This window comes from Thalassophryne amazonica, chromosome 5 (assembly GCF_902500255.1).
Source record: "Thalassophryne amazonica chromosome 5, fThaAma1.1, whole genome shotgun sequence".
Lineage (NCBI taxonomy): Eukaryota > Metazoa > Chordata > Actinopteri > Batrachoidiformes > Batrachoididae > Thalassophryne > Thalassophryne amazonica.
Genome location: NC_047107.1, coordinates 26,586,680 through 26,606,043, shown reverse-complemented (window position 1 = coordinate 26,606,043; position 19,364 = coordinate 26,586,680). Strand labels below are relative to the sequence as shown.

Below are 19,364 nucleotides of genomic sequence, written 5' to 3'. Positions count from 1 at the left end.
CTCTCTGGATAGGTGTACATATCATTTATCTACAGTATGTTCTCTTGAATCGGGAATAAAGTCATTATTATTATTATGATTATTATTATTAGTGGCATTATTATTATTATTATTATTATATAGTGTCATGTCCCGGCCGTTTCCAGGCTTCAGCCCATATGTCCCTTCTTCATTTAGTTCTGTTCCTTTGGCATCAGCCTCGTTTTGTTAATTACCTTTTTCTTCATGTGGGGTTTTTTTTCCATGTTCTGATTTTTGCTTTGTCACTTTCTTCCTTTGTTACTTTACAGCTATGTTTTAGTTCCATTCTAGTTTATCCACAGTCTGTTTTTATGTTTCAGCATTTAGTGTTTGTTTGCTTATGTTACTGTTCTCTCTTCTGTTAAGTATTTGGGTATTTTTGGTTTTGGTTTTCAGTTTTGTTTTCTTGTAGTTCTTCTGTCTGTTCTTAGTAGGTTTATTGTATTAATTCCCATGATTCACTTATCACGTTCCTGTATGCTTTTCAGTTGTGTTCAAGTTAGGGTGGTTTTCTTTGTACTATCTCTTATTGTCATGTTTGTATCTAATCACCTTTCTCTTGCTCCTGCTTGTCAGTCTCTCATTGTTTCCACAGTCTTTTCCGGATCACTGCACTCTGTTCCGCACCTGCACTTTGTCCTCTCAGTCAGCCACGCCCCTTCATCTGTCATTCTCTTGCCCATTTGTCACCGCCCTTCTGCATCATTGGCCTCTTAGCTGTCACCTGACCACGCCCCCCTTTCCAGGCCTTTCCTCCTCCACGTGCACCTCATTTCCTGATTAACACCTGTCCCTATTTAACCTGCGTCTGTTCACTTCTTCCCCGCTCGTTCGTTGATTCACTCACTTACCAGCCTCTTGTGTCGTTCTTGTTTTGCCTAGCCTTGTTTTTGGACTCTGTTTTGTGTTCTGGATCCTGTTTTTTGCCTCTGCTCTGACATACCTGTTTGCTCGTGTTTAGACCTTGCTTGTACTTTGGACCACGTCTTTTGCTTAATCCTTGTCAAGTACTTTTGCTCCGTGGACTGCCTTGCTGTTAACGATCCCTAGCCTGAATAAACCACCCTTTAAGTATATTTCCTTTTGTCGAGCCTGCATTTGTGTCCTGCCCTCGTCCAGTCCTGACATATAGTGCTGTTCAGCATTACTGGTACCTCTGAATTTTAAGTGCTGAATATGCGTTGTGTCTAGAAATAAATTCAAATAAAGTAATTTTTGTAATCAGAACACAAACTGGTTTTGCGTTCTGCCATTTTGCTCAGAGTCACTTATTCATTCTTTCCTAATTTTGGATAAAGACAACATTTAATAAAGTGTCCAAAGTTATAACAACAACAACGACAACAGCTTCAATATGGTGAAATTTTAAAAAATCAGCCAAAAATATGTGCATGACAGACTCTATGTCAATCATGAATAAATCCAAACAGTTTAACAGTGTAAGTAAATCTAGTTAGAGCAGGTAGCTTTCAAACACTGAGCGACGTCCACTTCACACCAGATGCTTTTTATGTGTATTTCTACTGCAGCACTACTGCAGCCAGCTCTATCTTTCCACACCATTTGTCTTTGATAATTACTTTTCCTCAAACTCTCTATCTTCTTGGAGGGAACTGAATTGAGGAAGCGGTAGTACAGGGTACTAATTATCTTCTTCTTTTTTTTTTACTGGTGCATGCAGGTGACCTGAAACTACACTTCAAGTTGAACCAATACAGTCTCATATCCAAAGGTTCATTTGGACTGAATGTCAATATGTAGCCCCCTTTGTGTCACAATGTGATGCATGGGTAAGCACTATCCCTAACCATAACCATAACCATAACCCAATGTTCAATGGTAACATGGAAGTGAAGAAGATCTCATGGACCACCTAACTAGATAAGTATCTAAAAACAATAATAATTTACATATGAGTTGAGTTAATAATGCAAGTGATGCTCCTCATCTTACTCTCGCTTAGTAACTGCTCATTTGATAGAAAGTCATTCCAGTGATGGCCAAAGATCCTTCAAAGACACCTAGTACTCAGTGGTGGGCGCAGTTCCACTAATCCACTAACCGCTAATTATCGAAGCTAATATTTTCATTGTCGGATTAGCTTTTCAGATAACTATAAATATTTGATAAGTATTTCAGATAAGTATTTGAACACCCTGCGATTTTGCAAGTTCTCCCACTTAGAAATCATGGAGGGGTCTGAAATTTTCATCTTAGGTGCATGTCCACTGTGAGAGACATAATCCAAAAAAAAAAAAAAAAAATCTGGAAATCACAATGTATGATTTTTTAAATAATTTATTTGCATGTTACCGCTGCAAATAAGTATTTCAACACCTGCCAATCAACAGAAATTCTGGCCCTCAAAGACCTGTTAGTCCGCCTCTAAAAAGTCCACCTCCACTCCACTTATTATTCCAAATTAGAAGCACCTATTTGAGGTCATTAGCTGTATAAAGACACCTGTCCACCCCACACAATCAGTAAGACTCCAACTACTAACATGTCTAAGACCAAAGAGCTGTCCAAAGACACCAGAGACAAAATTGTAGACCTCCACAAGGCTGGAAAGGGCTACGGGGCAATTGCCAAGCAGCTTGGTGAAAAAAGATCAACTGTTGGAGCAATTATTAGAAAATGGAAGAAACTAAACATGACTGTCAATCTCCCTCGGACTGAGGCTCCATGCAAGATCCCACCTCGTGGCGTATCAATGATCCTAAGAAAGGTGAGGAATCAGCCCAGAACTGGACGGGAGGAGCTGGTCGATGACCTGAAGAGAGCTGGCACCACTGTTTCCAAGGTTACTGTAGGTAATACACTAAGACGTCATGGGTTAAAATCATGCATGGCACGGAAGGTTCCCCTGCTTAAATCAGCACACGTCCAGGCCCGTCTTAAGTTTGCCCATGACCATTTGGATGATCCAGAGGAGTCATGGGAGAAAGTTATGTGGTCAGATGAGACCAAAATAGAACTTTTTGGTCTTAATTCCACTCGCTGTATTTGGAGGAAGAAGAATGCTGAGTACCATCCCAAAAACACTGTCCCTACTGTGAAGCATGGGGGTGGAAGCATCATGCTTTGGGGGTGTTTTCCTGCATATGGGACAGGACGACTGCACTGTATTAAGGAGAGGATGACCGGGGCCATGTATTGCGAGATTTTGGGGAACAACCTCCTTCCCTCAGTTAGAGCATTAAAGATGGGTCGTGGATGGGTGTTCCAACATGACAATGACCCGAAGCACACAGCCAGGATAACCAAGGAGTGGCTCTGTAAGAAGCATATCAAGGTTCTGGAGTGGCCTAGCCAGTCTCCAGACGTAAACCAAATAGAAAATCTTTGGAGGGAGCTCAAACTCCGTGTTTCTCAGTGACAGCCCAGTAACGTGGCTGATCTAGAGAAGATCTGTGTGGAGGAATGGGCCAAAATCCCTGCTGCAGTGTGTGCAAACCTGGTGAGAAACTACAGGAAACATATGACCTCTGTAATTGCAAACAAAGGCTACTGTACCAAAAATTAACATTGATTTTCACAGGTGTTGAAATACTTATTTGCAGCAGTAACATACAAACAAATTATTAAAAAATCATACATTGTGATTTCCGGATTATTTGTTTTTTTCTTTTTTTAGATTATCTCTCTCACAGTGGACATGCATCTAAAATGAAAATTTCAGACCCCTCCATGATTTCTAAGTGGGAGAACTTGCAAAATCGCAGGGTGTTCAAATACTTATTTTCCTCACTATAGGTTGAAGAGGATTTGCAAATCATTTGTATTCTGTTTTAATTTGCATTTCACACAACGTCCCAACTTCATTGGAATTGGGGTTGTATATCATTGTTGACATTAATACATTTCAAGATGGACTATTTGCTGTGCATGACAGCCGTGCTCAACAAACTAACGACAGTTAACTACTAACACGGGTGTAAGGATTATGGAAACCAGTGTATTAGGGTAGAACCTCTAGTTTGCCAGATTTCTTTAAACATTGTTCCACCACAAATGTGCCAGTGATTATTAAATAGGCTACTTGAGGTATTTTCCTGGATTTTGGTTTCTCTCATGACAGCTACCCTGTTCACTGTCAATCATTCCCTAATCAACAAATGTTTTAAAATAAGATTTATTGCAAAGATGAGTATGTTAAAAAGTGAACGAACCTCTCCGTTCCAAATGGTCGATGAAAATCGGTCTTGTTCACACACGACCCCTTTTATCATCTCTGATCTGCAGGGATGCGAACAACCATACAGACACAACAAATCCAAAGGTTATCCTCCTTTTAACTATCATTAAAGTTATAATTAAGTCTCAGAAGATCTGTAACTGAAATATAAAGACGATTTTATAGAGCTTGGGAGTTAAACTACTTGTCAAGCAGTCACTCTGATCAAAGCACCACTCACCCAGACAAACATCAGTCTGAATTGCTGTCTAAAGATTCTGTAAGCAAACTGAAACCAGCACGGATACGATGTTGCAGTATGGACATATATATATATCAAACATCATGCGTCATTTAATAAGCACTCCACTGTATGCAATAGCTTAAAGCAGTCAGGTGATGGCAATCTTGCATTTCTTTAAGGAGATTTGGTTGCTATTATGTTTTGTGGGTTCGTCTGACAAGAAGCATGTGAAGCAGGAATAGAGAAGTTAAGGTGAAAAGGGTGTGTGTGTGAGATCCCCAAATTTAAAATGAATTCTCAAACTGCTGTGCAATAAGTACCTACAACTCAGCCAAAAACAGGGCACAATAATCGTGTGCACCAGCATAAAGCTTAATCTTAAAAGCTCATACTGTGTTTGTGCACACATCCTTTGCCGCGCAGAAAGTAGGTTATGCACGGCAAGAGAAAAACAATTTATGTTTCTGTATCTCTTCACTTGCTGGGAAATATACCAGCAATTGAAAAATGTAATGATCTAAACACAATTTTTTTAACAACTTTCTGATCTGTGATAAATATTGCCCAGTAAAAAGGCCGCTATCATAGCAGAATGTTCAATACCGCTCCCCTTTACAAAACAGCACAATTCAATAATGACTTTCTTGCACAATGTGTTGTGTTATAATCTCACCAGCTGCATTTTTAAATGGCCACATCACAATAGATGACGGAAAATAGCCTTCAGACAGTCAAAGAGAGAATACAAGCTGGTGGAAAATTATTGACAGCACCACATGGCTGAGTGAAGGCAACAACAACAAAACATGATGGACAAACAAAAGGGTACGTGGGTGGCCAGATCTCAGTCAGCAGCTGAAAATGACTTCATACGGAAGCTAGTGAGCATCATTAGTGACATAATGACCAAACTGCTTTGTTAAAGGAAGAATCCTTGAACAAAATCAACTCAAATGCAAAACTGAGGTTTGGAACCTGCACACTTATACTGGGATTAACAGAAAGAACTGCTGATAAATGGAATAACATGACCAATAAAAGTAAATCATTAATATTTCAGAAACATTTGATGAAGGTTGTTTGCCTCATCAGCATGGTTGCTTAGTGGTTAGCACTGTTGCCTCACAGCGAGAAGGTTGTGGGTTCAATTCCTGTGGCTTTTCTGTGTGGAGTTTGCATGTTCTCCCGTGTTTGCGTGGGTTTCCTCCGGGTGCGCCGGTTTGCTCCCACATCCAAAGAGATGCGGGTTGGGTGGATTGGCGTCTTTAAATTGTCCGTAGGTGTGTGTGGGTGTGTCTGTGTTTGTTTGTCTGTTTGTGGCCTTGCGACAGACTGGCGTCCTGTCCTGGGTGTACCCCGCCTCGCACTCTATGGCTGCTGGGATAGGCTCCAGCCCCCCGCGACCCTTAATTGGACTAAGCAGAAGAAGATGATGTTTGCCTCATTAGCACTGATAAACATAGTTGTGGAAAGCAAATATGATTTAAGATGAAATCTTGTTAATTTATTAAAAGCCAAAGATAGTATATATATCTCAAAAGTACAACTCCTTTGGCTCACTGATAAAGTCCTGTCTGAAGAGATGCCTGCAGACATGAACACAGCTCTACTCACCATCCCTACTACCAGCATTACAGAAACCAGTGAGCTCATATATGCCACTGCCACAGTAATCATTGACACACTTGGGTATAAGATCAAGAACATCCCCCAAAGGTAGAGCACTCCATAGAAAAGAAGATTGGAAGCCCAAATCCATAAAACCTGGAAGGATGTTAGCCGACTATCAGAGGTCCTGGATGGATAAGATGTACAACAAGATGTCCATAATGGAGGCCCTGGAAACTGCCAAACAAAGCTCACAGCTCACAGCTCTGACTACTCGGCTGAAGAGATACACAAAAGAAGCAGAGACCAAGAAAATAAATGGTCTGTTCTCCAATGACTCATCCAGGGTGTGCTCCCAGCTGAAAGGGGAAAACAGTAACACAAGAACAGACCCACCCAGAACTGAGACTGAGCATTACTGGGAGAACATCTGGGAGAAAGAGGCATCACACAACACCAATGCCAAGTGGCTGGTGGACCTAAGAAAAGACCACAGCCACCTCCCAGAACAAGAGCCAGTCAACATCACAAAGGGAGACATCCAATAACTAGTCTCAGGGATGGAGAGCTGGACAGCACCAGGACCTGATATGATCCACACCTACTGGTTGAAGAAGCTAATAGTGCTCCATGTGCACCTGGTAGTAGAAATGGATGGGCTATTAATGGCAGGTACTCATTCAGACTGGCTAACACAGGGCAGGACAATCCTGATCACAAAGGATCCCCACAAGGGTATGACACCCTCAAAGTACTGGCCAGTTACTTGCCTCTCCACAACATGGAAGCTCCTATCAGGCATCATAGCAGCCACGTTGAGTGGGCACATGAGTCAGTGCACAAGTACAGCTCAGACATTGGAAACAATATCAGAGGGTCAAAACACCAACTATTGTTTGATCGAGCAGTACATCAGGACTCAAAGACAATGCAGATCAACCTGAGCACAGTCTGGATTAGCTACAGGAAAGCCTATGACTCAGTGACTCACACATGGATACTGGAGTGCTTGTCACTATACAAGGCCAACAGTGCATTGATAACCTTCATCAGGAACTCAGTGGGACTGTGGAAGACGTCACTGGAGGCCAACTCCAAGGCAATTGCACAAGTCACCATCAAGTGGCAAGGTGATGCACTGTTCCTGCTGCTCTACTGCATAGGCCTCAACCCCCTCAGCCAACACATCACAAAGAAAAGCTACAGATATGGATTCAGGAGTCATCCTGTACATGGATGTCATCAAGCTGTATGCCAAGAGTGAGCGAGGCATTGACTCACTGATCCACCTCACCAGGATCTACAGTGAGGATATCGGGGTGTCATTCAGATTGGATAAGTGTGGCCGAAAGGTGGCAAAGAGAGGGAAAGTAATCTGGACTGATGGGGTGGAATTGCCAGAAGGTAGAATAGGGAACATACAGGACAGCTACAAGTACCTGGGAATCTCACAAGCCAATGGGACCCATGATGAAGATGCAAGAAGGTCAGCCACAGCCAAATCCTCCAGAAGGTAAGACAGTTTCTGATAAGCCAGTTCAATGGTAGGAACAAGATCCGAGTCATCAATACATACGCCCTACCCGTCATCAGATACCCAGCTGGGATAATAAGTTGGCCAAAGGTGGAGATAGATGCCACTGATGTCAAGACACGAAAACTGCTCATAATGCACTGACTTTTTCCACCCAAATATATCCTGAGGCACTATGAGCAATGCAAGGAGGGAGGGTAAGGAGTGAGCATCAGCCCCCTCCCCCCAAGGGATCATCTGCTACAAGAATGCCTCAGGCAGCTGAAGACAGACGGTGATAAGAAATAGGAGGAGATATCATGGAAGACCAAGCCCTTCCATGGGATGTATCATTCACAGATAGAGGAGGTGGCTGACATCAAGAAGACCTATCAGTGGCTAGAAAAGGTCAGCCTGAAGGACAGCAGAGAGGCTCTGTTCATGGTGGCACAAGAACAAGCCCTAAGCACAAGATTCATAGAGGCAGGAGTCTACCACAACTGACAGGTCCCAAGTTATAGGCTGTGCAAATGTCCCCCAGAGATAGTCCAGCACATAGTAACAAGATGCAAGATACAAGCTGGGACAACATGCACTGAGAAGCACAGCCAAGTGTCAGGAATTGTGTACAGGAACATCTATACCGCATATTGATTAGATGTTTCCAAGTCCTGATGGAAGACTCCACCAAAGGTGGTTGAGAACAACAGGGCTAAAGTTCTGTGGGACTTCAAATTCCAGAGAGACAAGCAGCTGCTGACCAACCAACCAGACATAGTGATTGTTGACAAGGGAAAAAGTCAGTAGCTGTGATTGATGTGGCAATCCCAGCTGATGGCAATATCAGAAAGAAGGAGCATGAGAAAACAGAGAAGTACCAAGCGCTGAAGGAGCAACTGGAGCAAATGTGGAAGGTAAAATCCAAAGTGGTTCCAGTGGTAACAGGAGCACTGGGAGCTGTAACCCCCAGTTGGAAGAGTGGCTCCAGCAGATTCCAGGTGCAAAATCAGAGGTCTCTGTCCAGAAGAGTGCAATCCTAGGAACAACTAAGATACTGCGCTGAACCCTCAAACTCCCAGGCCTCTGGTGGAGGACCCCGAGGTTGAGGAACCCCTGCCCAGGGAGGGTGATAAGGAGATCCTGGTGATGTGGATCAGTAAGTCAATGTCTCACTCATTTTTGACTTTATCAAGGTGAGCTAAAAGTGAATCATTTTCTAAGGGTGGGCACCCAATTTCTTTAATGGCCAATTTAGTTTAAAAGGCAGACCTCACCAAACCAGAGCCAGCAAATTTGAGCTTTAATGTTCCAAGAGTGAAATCCTGTGCTATGTCTTTTTTTACGTACAGCACTCACATTTATTAAAGGAGGTATGTTTTTGTTCTATTGAAAGGATAATCAGGAGTGTGCCAAATCAATGCTAGTGTGTAAGTGCTGGGGGTGGGGGGGCATACATCTTATTGATTAATTCTTAAACTTGGTTTAATAAATGTTTTGTTGGCATACCAAGCTGTTTTGTTACCTCCGCCAAGGAGGTTATGTTTTCACCGGCGTTTGTCTGTCTGTTTGTCTGTTAACAGGATAACTCAAAAAGTTTTGAATGCATTTGAACCAAATTTGGTGGAATGATGGGAAATATGTCCAGGATCAATCGATTAAAATTTGGCGATGATCCGGATTAAACTCTGGAATATAGCATAATGTATTAGTTTTGCCCTTTTGTGAATCCACATCCTTCAATATTGATATATGGCGTGGCGGAGGTATGCGCTCTACCGAGTGCCCTTCTAGTTATGGGCTAATTTTCAGTCTTGACTGATTTGGATTATTTTGAGGATTGAGAAAAACTGTCAAACAACTTAAGAATACTCATAAGTGTCAAAACAAACAAATATGTACACAATTATGCCCATTCACTTGCAATTATATAACATAACCTAAAATTTGTGCCTTCTCCTTTAATATATGTGAGTAGTGTTCACTGATACTAAGGAGTGGAACAATTTTATAGTGTCCATTGGACAGTCAATCAAATTATAATTGTATTTGAAAAATTGGTCAAAGAGTTTTCATAAGCTAATCAAAACATTTACTTGTATTATTAATATGTTTATATCGTTCTGATTGTTAGCATACATGTTAGCATACAATCTTTTTTTCTTTTTTAGTAGAGTTCCACCTTAGATTTGGAATGTATAATAGAAGATATATCTTACTGAATTTTCATGTATTTGGTCATTTTATTAACCTGTTTAATTTCGTCTTATATATTTAAGCCATTGTGCTTCTTTTATGTGTTAATTAGTATTTTACGATAGTGATTTCTAGTCACTTGTAAGACTATGTCAACACTAGTTAGATTTTTAGTTAAATTAATTGTACGTTACTTTTATTGCGTAAAATAAATCAAATCAAAAAATATATAATCTGCAAAGAGAGAAAAAAGGACATTTACACGATTTTCAGCTATTAAGGATATAGTGGGGAAAAAGGGAGTTTTTGGGAATGCTGTGTGTATGTTGTGAGGGGGAGTTTGAGGAGTTTCCAGTTGACGTCTTTCTCCTTCTCTCCTCCCTGGTTCAAGTCATGATGGCGGAACTGTAGTTCTGTGGGAGCAGTAGGACAGCGCCGCCCGTTCGCCTTTACCAACTGTATATACTCATTTATTTATTCACCCAACATTTACGATTCCTCACAATGACCCGCTGGGTTCCTACTAAAAAGGAGAAGTATGGAGTCGGTAAGTTCTTGACTTTTTTCGCTTTGGAAAACTGAAACGAGCTCCCAGCAACGAAACAAACTTCAGGGAAAAACGAGACAAGTTTCGACACGCTGCGTTATTATTGATACTGCGTGAAGCCTGTGGAGTTTTAGCAGCTACAGCAAACACTTTCTAATCCCGATGTGATTAAAAGCTCGAAGCAAATACTCGAAGGAATGTGGGGAAAAGAATGCTTTTCAGCGCTGTCCACATTTAATTAAGTTTGATCGCGCCACTTTTTTTTAATATTAAAAGACTTTTTGAATACGCTCAGCTTCCGTTACAACAGAGGGTCAAATCTAGGAGGAATAGAAGACTGCTGGACAAATATTAATCTGTCTAAGGTGTTATAGTGCTTATGGAAAGAGGGGCGTAGCCAGGAATTCCAAGTGGGGGTGCACCGTACAACCTGACACGAAATTTAACATGATTTAATAGGAAGTCTGTGCTAAAAATGTACAGCAGTACACAAAAGCACTTCATGCACAAATAAAGTTACAAGTTGTTCAAAGATGAAAATAGAAATATAAAAATGATCAAGACATACTTTCTCTCTCTCTCTCTGTATATATGTGCAAATGTTTTAGGCACCTTTAATGGATCATAAAACCATTAAAAAATATGAAACCCTGAGAAATATTCATAAATAAAGAAATGTGTGATCAGTTATGTGAATTGATTTGGTGAGTTGGGTTCTATTTACATATAAGATTATCGGAGTAGCTATACGCCCAACCGTTGGTTCATTAAAGTAACAAAGTGGCTATGGGTACGTACATCCATATCTTCTGCGGGACTGCTAAAGGTATGGACTGAGGTTCACTGAAGATATGGACAATGTACGGATGAGTTTTGAAGCCTTGCCAGACCTTTAGCCGCATATGGTATGGGGACTGACATATTTGCGCATTCTGACTGGTCGGTAAGACACCCTCCGTATCTTTAGAACAGTGTTCACTGAAGATACGGACAGTGTACAGAGGAGTTTTGAAGCCTTGCCGGACCTTTAGCCGCATATGGTACGGGTACGGACATATTTGCGCATTCTGATTGGTCGGTAAGACACCCTCCGTACCTTTAGAACAGTCTCTGTAGATACGGGTCCATATCCACGGTCTTAAAGTAAATACGTCAGCATATATAATCAGCCACAACCGACCAATGAGCGTGCTTGTAAGTTCACTTCCGGTTTCAATGCAGGAGGAAAAAGACGGATATTTTCTCGTCGGCTGCGAGAGGGTTCGGAGTCTGTGGAGGGGCTGTGATCTAAAGTGGTTCTGTTGGCTCATCACACCCGGGGAACTGTGTCAAAGTAACACAATCTTACAGGCAACAAGCAGCATTTTGTTCATAAAAACTGTTTCTTCGTCGTTAACAGGCTTCTGTTTAAAATGCAGTTCATCTGCTTTCATCCATTGTGGTGTTTTTTCGCAGTAATTAAAGACGGCGCCGTTAAATGTGTCAAACATATACCACTTTTCATGCCGCAATAGAGCCTTAAAAAAGTGGTATAAAAAATGTAGTTTAGATGCACAAAATGTGTCAAATACACGATCACGGTTGGGCGAATAAGGTAAGACATATTTATCTGCCCAACGGTTGGCTGTGTAATGTTCAATGTATGACTTATCTTCCCAATGGTTGGGTGAATAGCCTTTGCCTTTTGATATATAAGTGGCACCATAGTATAAGTCACAGGACCTCAAAATCTATTTTAAGAAAAATGTGAGTTAAAGTATGAATGATTGTGTTTTACAGTCATTTTAAGAATGCATCATCATTTGCAACTGTGTTTGTGTGGTATTCTGCGAGCCAGTGTTGGGGTTTGATCTGTGGCCAAGTTTTTTGAGTTGTCCCTGTGTCTTTTATGTGAGTTCTTGGTCACTTGTCCTGTCCTCTGGTCTGTGAGCATGTGTGCCCTGTCACCTGTCGTTCAGCTGTCTGAGTCTGTGTCCTTGTCTTGGAGGTGTGAGTGGGTGTCTCCCTTCCATGACGCATGAATGCGCGAGTGTGTCTTGTCTTTCTTGGGGTGTGAGCATTCCCCCGTTGTCGTCCTCCTGTTCCCCAGCCGCGTGCAGTTGTCTTGGTTATGCCTGATAGCTGCGCATGGCATTCTGACAGTTCTGCGTTGCCAAGGGTCCTGCCCCTCGTGATCTGTTGTTTCTCCATTGTTCTTTGTGTCGTTTATTTCTGCCCCACGTTTATTGTATTTCTGTTCCTTCCTGTTGTTTTCCACTGTGCCAGTGTTGCAGACCGAATGGTCTGCCCCTAAAAATCAGTCCACCTTTTGCATCTGCGTATGCGCCATTTTGGACCACAGCAGCACGTCTGAGACGGAGTCTTTCACCCAAAGCAATAAAATGGATTAATGGAATTATTAACCATCAGATGATGAAGGTTAAACCTCTTAAATCATTCTAAAGTCAGTTTTAAGCAGAAACTCCATGAAATTCCGTGACGCTTTGAAATGACCGATGCGCAGTACGCATCAGCTAGCAGCTCGTTTAGCTGCGGCGCTCTGATAGTTTCTGCCTCCTTTTATGATGAAATAATGCTGAATTTATGTGGAAATGATTGTTGTACAAAAGGTTCAGATATCTGTCGCTGAGATAGATGATGACTGGAGTGTAGTTTTAAGCAGAAACTAGGTTTTAATCAGTGAACCGCGGCTGAAGATGCATTCTCAGATGTAAAAGGCAAACCAATTTTTAGGGAGAACCGTTTGGTCGGAGACAGCGGTTTCTGTTAATGCCATAGTTTTGGTTTGATCATCTGGTTATCTTATTCTTAGGGTTCCTGTTTGGTGTTTTCCCTCTTACACTCTTATGCTGCATTCACACCGGGCGCGACGTGAGCGACAGCAGCGACAGGTTGCCATGTAATCCCTATGGAACGACGCGTTTTGGCACCAAGCCACGCAGCGCGATGTGATGGACGCAAATGAAGCGATGCGAGTGAAGCAATTTTGAGCAATTGGCGCGTTTGTGGCGCGATATTGCGTCACATCACGTTACATTGCCCTCCTTCCCAAGTTGAAAAATCTGAACTTTTCGTCTCGTCGCGCCGCGATGGCCAATCAGGGACTGAATATGTAGTGACGTGGAGATGTCTGGAGTTTGACTGAAGATGTGAACGTGTCCTGTATCTGGTAGCAGCCTGTGAGCAGGACTTATGTCTATTTTGTCCTTTATTTCACAATTATGACAGTTTTTGGAGTGAGCAGCAGCTCCGTAGCAGCGGGAGCGGAGTTTCTTTTTCTTTTTTTTACGTGCGCGCACGAGCAAATCGTCTGTGAAGATTATTTTACTTATTAACTACACAGATGTATAATAAAGCAAATGGTGACTGGTTTCTAAACACAATTATGACGGAGTTTTTGGAGTGAGCAGCAGCCCTGCAGTTGCTGTGGGGCGGAATGGAAACTCCTCCTATTTGACGATGCACCGCGGCGAATTTTCGCAGCAAAAGCAGAGCGACACACCAGACGATGGTGGCGCGTACGTTGCCACGCGAACCCCGCGAATTTGTAGCGTCTGATCGTGCCCGGTGTGAACGCGGCATTACACTTTTTGAATTCCACTAGGTTCTGTTACTGCCTCTGTTGTATTTTGTTTTCTTTTGTTATCTTTGTGGTTTTGACTTGTTAATTACTTGAGGTGCATTTCTTTGGTTATGTATCATGGTAAGTTTTTCAGTTCCTGCAGATATCTCTGTTTGCTGCCCACTTGTGTTTCATTTTATTATCAAATGTTCTTGTTTGCCCTGATCAGTGCACCTGTGATTCATTAGTTGGTTTATTTAAGCCTCGCCCTTCTCACTGTTTGCTGGGTGTTTGATGCTGTTTCCTTGTCTGTTTCCTGCAGTCTCTTTGTGTGTGTATTTTTGTGTCTTCTGTTGTTTGATCTCCTGTGGTTTGATTGTTCCTTGGGTACTCCCAGTTTGATCACCTCCTTGTATTTTTGGTTTGGACTGTTTGGTATTTTCCCATGCTGCTTATTACATGTTTGGATTGTTCCTTCACCTTTTTGATTATTTAACACTATGGTTTTTGGCAGTATTTCTCAAGTCTTTGCTGCCTGTATTTGGGTAACGTCTGTGACCGAACTGTAAGAAACCGCCTAAAGGAAATGGGATTTACATACAGAAAAGCTAAACAAAAGCCATCATTAACACCTAAACAGAAAAAAAAGGTTACAATGGGCTAAGGAAAAGCAATCGTGGACTGTGGATGACTGGATGAAAGTCATATTCAGTGATGAATCTCGAATCTGCATTGGGCAAGGTGATGATGCTGGAACTTTTGTTTGGTGCCATTCCAATGAGATTTATAAAGATGACTGCCTGAAGAGAACATGTAACTTTCCACAGTCATTGATGATATGGGGCTGCATGTCAGGTAAAGGCACTGGGGAGATGGCTGTCATTACGTCATCAATAAATGCACAAGTTTACGTTGATGTTTTGGACACTTTTCTTATCCCATCAATTGAAAGGATGTTTGGGGATGATGAAATCATTTTATAGAGCAAAAACTGTGAAAACATTCCTTGCAAAAAGACACATAGGGTCAATGTCATGGCCTGCAAATAGTCCGTATCTTAATCCAATTGAAAATCTTTGGTAGAAGTTGAAGAAAGTGGTCCATGACAAGGCTCCAACCTGCAAAGCTGATCTGGCAACGGTAATCAGAGAAAGTTGGAGCCAGATTGATGAAGAGTACTGTTTGTCACTCATTAAGTCCATGCCTCAGAGACTGCGAGCTGTTATAAAAGCCAGAGGTGGTGCAACAAAATACTAGTGATGTGTTGGAGCGTTCTTTTGTTTTTCATGATTCCATAATTTTTTCCTCAGAATTGAGTGAGTCCATATTTTTTTCCCTCTGCTTGGTCTAAAAAAGTAACCGTTACTGACTGCAACAATTTTTTTTCCTGATTTATTATAGTGTTTCTTAAAGCCAGAAAGTTGCCATTTGAAATGACTTTAGTTTTGTGTCATGTCTGTGATCTGCTTTTTTTCTACAAAATTAAACAACTGAATGAACATCCTCCGAGGCCGGTGATTCCATAATTTTTGCCAGGGGTTGTAGTAGCTTTTAGTATACACCATTTAAATAAGCCGTCAAAACAACAGCGCAAACAAAACTCAGCTTGGGTTTGACCATTTTTGAATGTTTAGAGTGTGGACATCACAAAATGACTCATGGTCAGGTTGGACAAGGAGGATCTGTCATGTTGCAAGAACTTCATGAAATGTACCTGAATGTTCCATGTCACCTTGTGAAGAAGGTGAGTTTACATGACATGATGGCTCTGGAGGATTTGAATAGCAGTAGAACGATACAGGTTTGTCAGGGACTCATGGTCCTCACTCATTGTGAGTGAACATTTGGTGTGTGTTTATATAACACTTAAATAGATCCTTGTCCTTTGATTAGTGGATTGTATGAGTGATGATTTAGAATTCATCATAGTACAGAAACAGCATTAGTGAAGGTTACAAATGATCTTCTTATGGCCTCGGACAGTGGACTCATCTCTGTGCTTGTTCTGTTAGACCTCAGTGCTGCTTTTGATACTGTTGACCATAAAATTTTATTACAGAGATTAGAGCATGCCATAGGTATTAAAGGCACTGCGCTGCGGTGGTTTGAATCATATTTGTCTAATAGATTACAATTTGTTCATGTAAATGGGGAATCTTCTTCACAGACTAAAGTTAATTATGGAGTTCCTCAAGGTTCTGTGCTAGGACCAGTTTTATTCACTTTATACATGCTTCCCTTAGGCAGTATTATTAGACGGTATTGCTTAAATTTTCATTGTTACGCAGATGATACCCAGCTTTATCTATCCATGAAGCCAGAGGACACACACCAATTAGCTAAACTGCAGGATTGTCTTACAGACATAAAGACATGGATGACCTCTAATTTCCTGCTTTTAAACTCAGATAAAACTGAAGTTATTGTACTTGGCCCCACAAATCTTAGAAACATGGTGTCTAACCAGATCCTTACTCTGGATGGCATTACCCTGACCTCTAGTAATACTGTGAGAAATCTTGGAGTCATTTTTGATCAGGATATGTCATTCAAAGCGCATATTAAACAAATATGTAGGACTGCTTTTTTGCATTTACGCAATATCTCTAAAATCAGAAAGGTCTTGTCTCAGAGTGATGCTGAAAAACTAATTCATGCATTTATTTCCTCTAGGCTGGACTATTGTAATTCATTATTATCAGGTTGTCCTAAAAGTTCCCTAAAAAGCCTTCAGTTAATTCAAAATGCTGCAGCTAGAGTACTGACGGGGACTAGAAGGAGAGAGCATATCTCACCCATATTGGCCTCTCTTCATTGGCTTCCTGTTAATTCTAGAATAGAATTTAAAATTCTTCTTCTTACTTATAAGGTTTTGAATAATCAGGTCCCATCTTATCTTAGGGACCTCGTAGTACCATATCACCCCAATAGAGCACTTCGCTCTCAGACTGCAGGCTTACTTGTAGTTCCTAGGGTTTGTAAGAGTAGAATGGGAGGCAGAGCCTTCAGCTTTCAGGCTCCTCTCCTGTGGAACCAGCTCCCAATTCAGATCAGGGAGACAGACACCCTCTCTACTTTTAAGATTAGGCTTAAAACTTTCCTTTTTGCTAAAGCTTATAGTTAGGGCTGGATCAGGTGACCCTGAACCATCCCTTAGTTATGCTGCTATAGACATAGACTGCTGGGGGGTTCCCATGATGCACTGTTTCTTTCTCTTTTTGCTCTGTATGCACCACTCTGCATTTAATCATTAGTGATCGATCTCTGCTTCCCTCCACAGCATGTCTTTTTCTTGGTTCTCTCCCTCAGCCCCAACCAGTCCCAGCAGAAGACTGCCCCTCCCTGAGCCTGGTTCTGCTGGAGGTTTCTTCCTGTTAAAAGGGAGTTTTTCCTTCCCACTGTAGCCAAGTGCTTGCTCACAGGGGGTCGTTTTGACCGTTGGGGTTTTACATAATTATTGTATGGCCTTGCCTTACAATATAAAGCGCCTTGGGGCAACTGTTTGTTGTGATTTGGCGCTATATAAAAAAAATTGATTGATTGATTGATTGATGTCCACAGAGGTTAATATAAGTACTATAGTCTGCAGTCACACTGAACCATGTCCCGGCAAGTAGGTGTGATTGCTATTTTGGATCCGGGCAACTCGGTGGGCAGCACTTGTTGGCAATGCCACAAATGGAGGAAGAAGGAAGACAACATTTCATTCCATAAGTAAGTGGTTTTGGTTATTGTTTTGAAACACAAGGTTCGGTCAGATCGGCACACAGAAATGATCACACAGACTGCATTTTGCTAGAATAAAAAGGCGTATATTTATTCCCCACAAAAGCAGTTACATCAAACACAAGTGGTTGCAGCGCATTTTTCTCTTACCGTGACGCCTTTAAGGTGGAGAGCCAACACCTTCAGCAGAGTGCGCCTGTCAACCGGCTGGGCGTTCGTACGTTAACCCGCAGCAGACTCTGTTGAAGCATGGTTCTACTCCCTCTTTTCTAGTGTGTCCGCGAAGGGAGGGTGAGTGGCCAACTCAACCTCCCTGGCGCACATAATTTCTTTAATCAACAGGCATCTGAAAGTTATTTCAAAGATATAATAAAAGCAGTTCTTCACTCCCAGTTCAGAATGATCCCAGCATGCTTCACTCCCAGTCGTTAGTGGCTACGAAAACAAAGTCGTGCTATCAGTGTAATAATAACAAGTACATCCAGCTCTTCGCTCCCAGTTCAGACTGACCCCAGAGTGCTAAAACAAAATTAAATTCTCAGGGTTACGTTAAGACAGGTGCAAAACAGCACAATAACATTTATTATACAGTTATTCTTGTCACTTTGTCTGTGACATTTGGTCGGTTAACAGGTGTATGTTGCCTGCCATGCCTGTGTCATCGGACGACACGGACCATTAACTCTTCACTTATAGTAAGTAAGTAAGTCCCTTCGGCTGCTCCCTTGTTTTCACTCGGGATCGCCACAGCAAATTCAAGGTGGATCTGCATGTTGAATTGGCACAAGTTTTACACCGGATGCCCTTCCTGACGCAACTCCACATTACATGGAGAAATGTGGCAGGGGTGGGATTTGAACCCGGAACCTTTTGAACTGAAACCAAGCACATTAACCACTTGGCCACCACCCCTGCATTAACTCTTCACTTATATCGAGTTGATATTTTCCCCTGCTAGACTGATGTCTAGTTAAAATACTCGTCTTTAGAGATTAAAATTGTTCGACAAGGCTGACGATTTTTTTAAATTTATTTTGCGCCTTAAATAACAGAGCCGCTGCTCGCACATTATAATGACCCGCACTGTGCCACTTACAGTCACATCCTCAGACAGAGATGTGCACCCACACCACTAACGTCATGAATGAAACTCGGTCAATAAAGGATAATGGTGTAAAAATATAATGTGTGTGTGTGTGTGTGTGTGTGTGCGCAAAATGTATTGTAATGGATTCATGAGTTGTGCCGTGCTGAACACAGCAGCAGCTGCAGGAAGTCTCAGCTGTTGAGCTGCTGATTTATCGCAACTGAAACAGATCAGATCCGTGTAACTTCCAACACTAATATTTTGGAATGTGTGGGTGCCAGAGTAAGTTTAACACTTTCCTTACCTAATGTACATAATATAATGTAAATTAATTTTACTGGCTCCATATCCAGGTCAGAACAGTATTTTAAGATGTAATTTGCAAGCTTTTTTCCGTGTGTGTTCACTCGCATATCCACGCTGAAAATGCATTTACATCCGGGCACTTCGTCAGTATTTTGCCCGGTTAGGAGATGTCATATCGCAGTTTATGTCTGAGCCTCACTTTGAACTTCCTAACTGAGACGTGGACGTATCGGTTCCGGTTACACATACGCAGTGGGTCAAATACAACAAACTATTTTGTTAAACAAGTCCTAATTTGAGGATAAACATACAAAACAGACAGAATTTAGTTTCTGCCAAAATCCAAGCATTATAATGTTGGTTTATTTTGGTAACGCGTA

General features: G+C 41.7%; 1 protein-coding gene across 1 annotated transcript in view; it reads left to right on the top strand.

The window, feature by feature from the left end:
- Positions 1–10,143: 10,143 nt before the first annotated feature.
- Positions 10,144–19,364, top strand: part of LOC117510210 (dedicator of cytokinesis protein 5-like) — a 117,351-nt gene continuing 108,130 nt past the window's right edge. Inside the window, exon 1 of the mRNA XM_034169829.1 lies at positions 10,144–10,303. Within this exon, the coding sequence (XP_034025720.1) occupies positions 10,261–10,303 (43 nt within the window). The 5' untranslated portion in view covers positions 10,144–10,260. The remainder of the gene's footprint in view (positions 10,304–19,364) is intronic.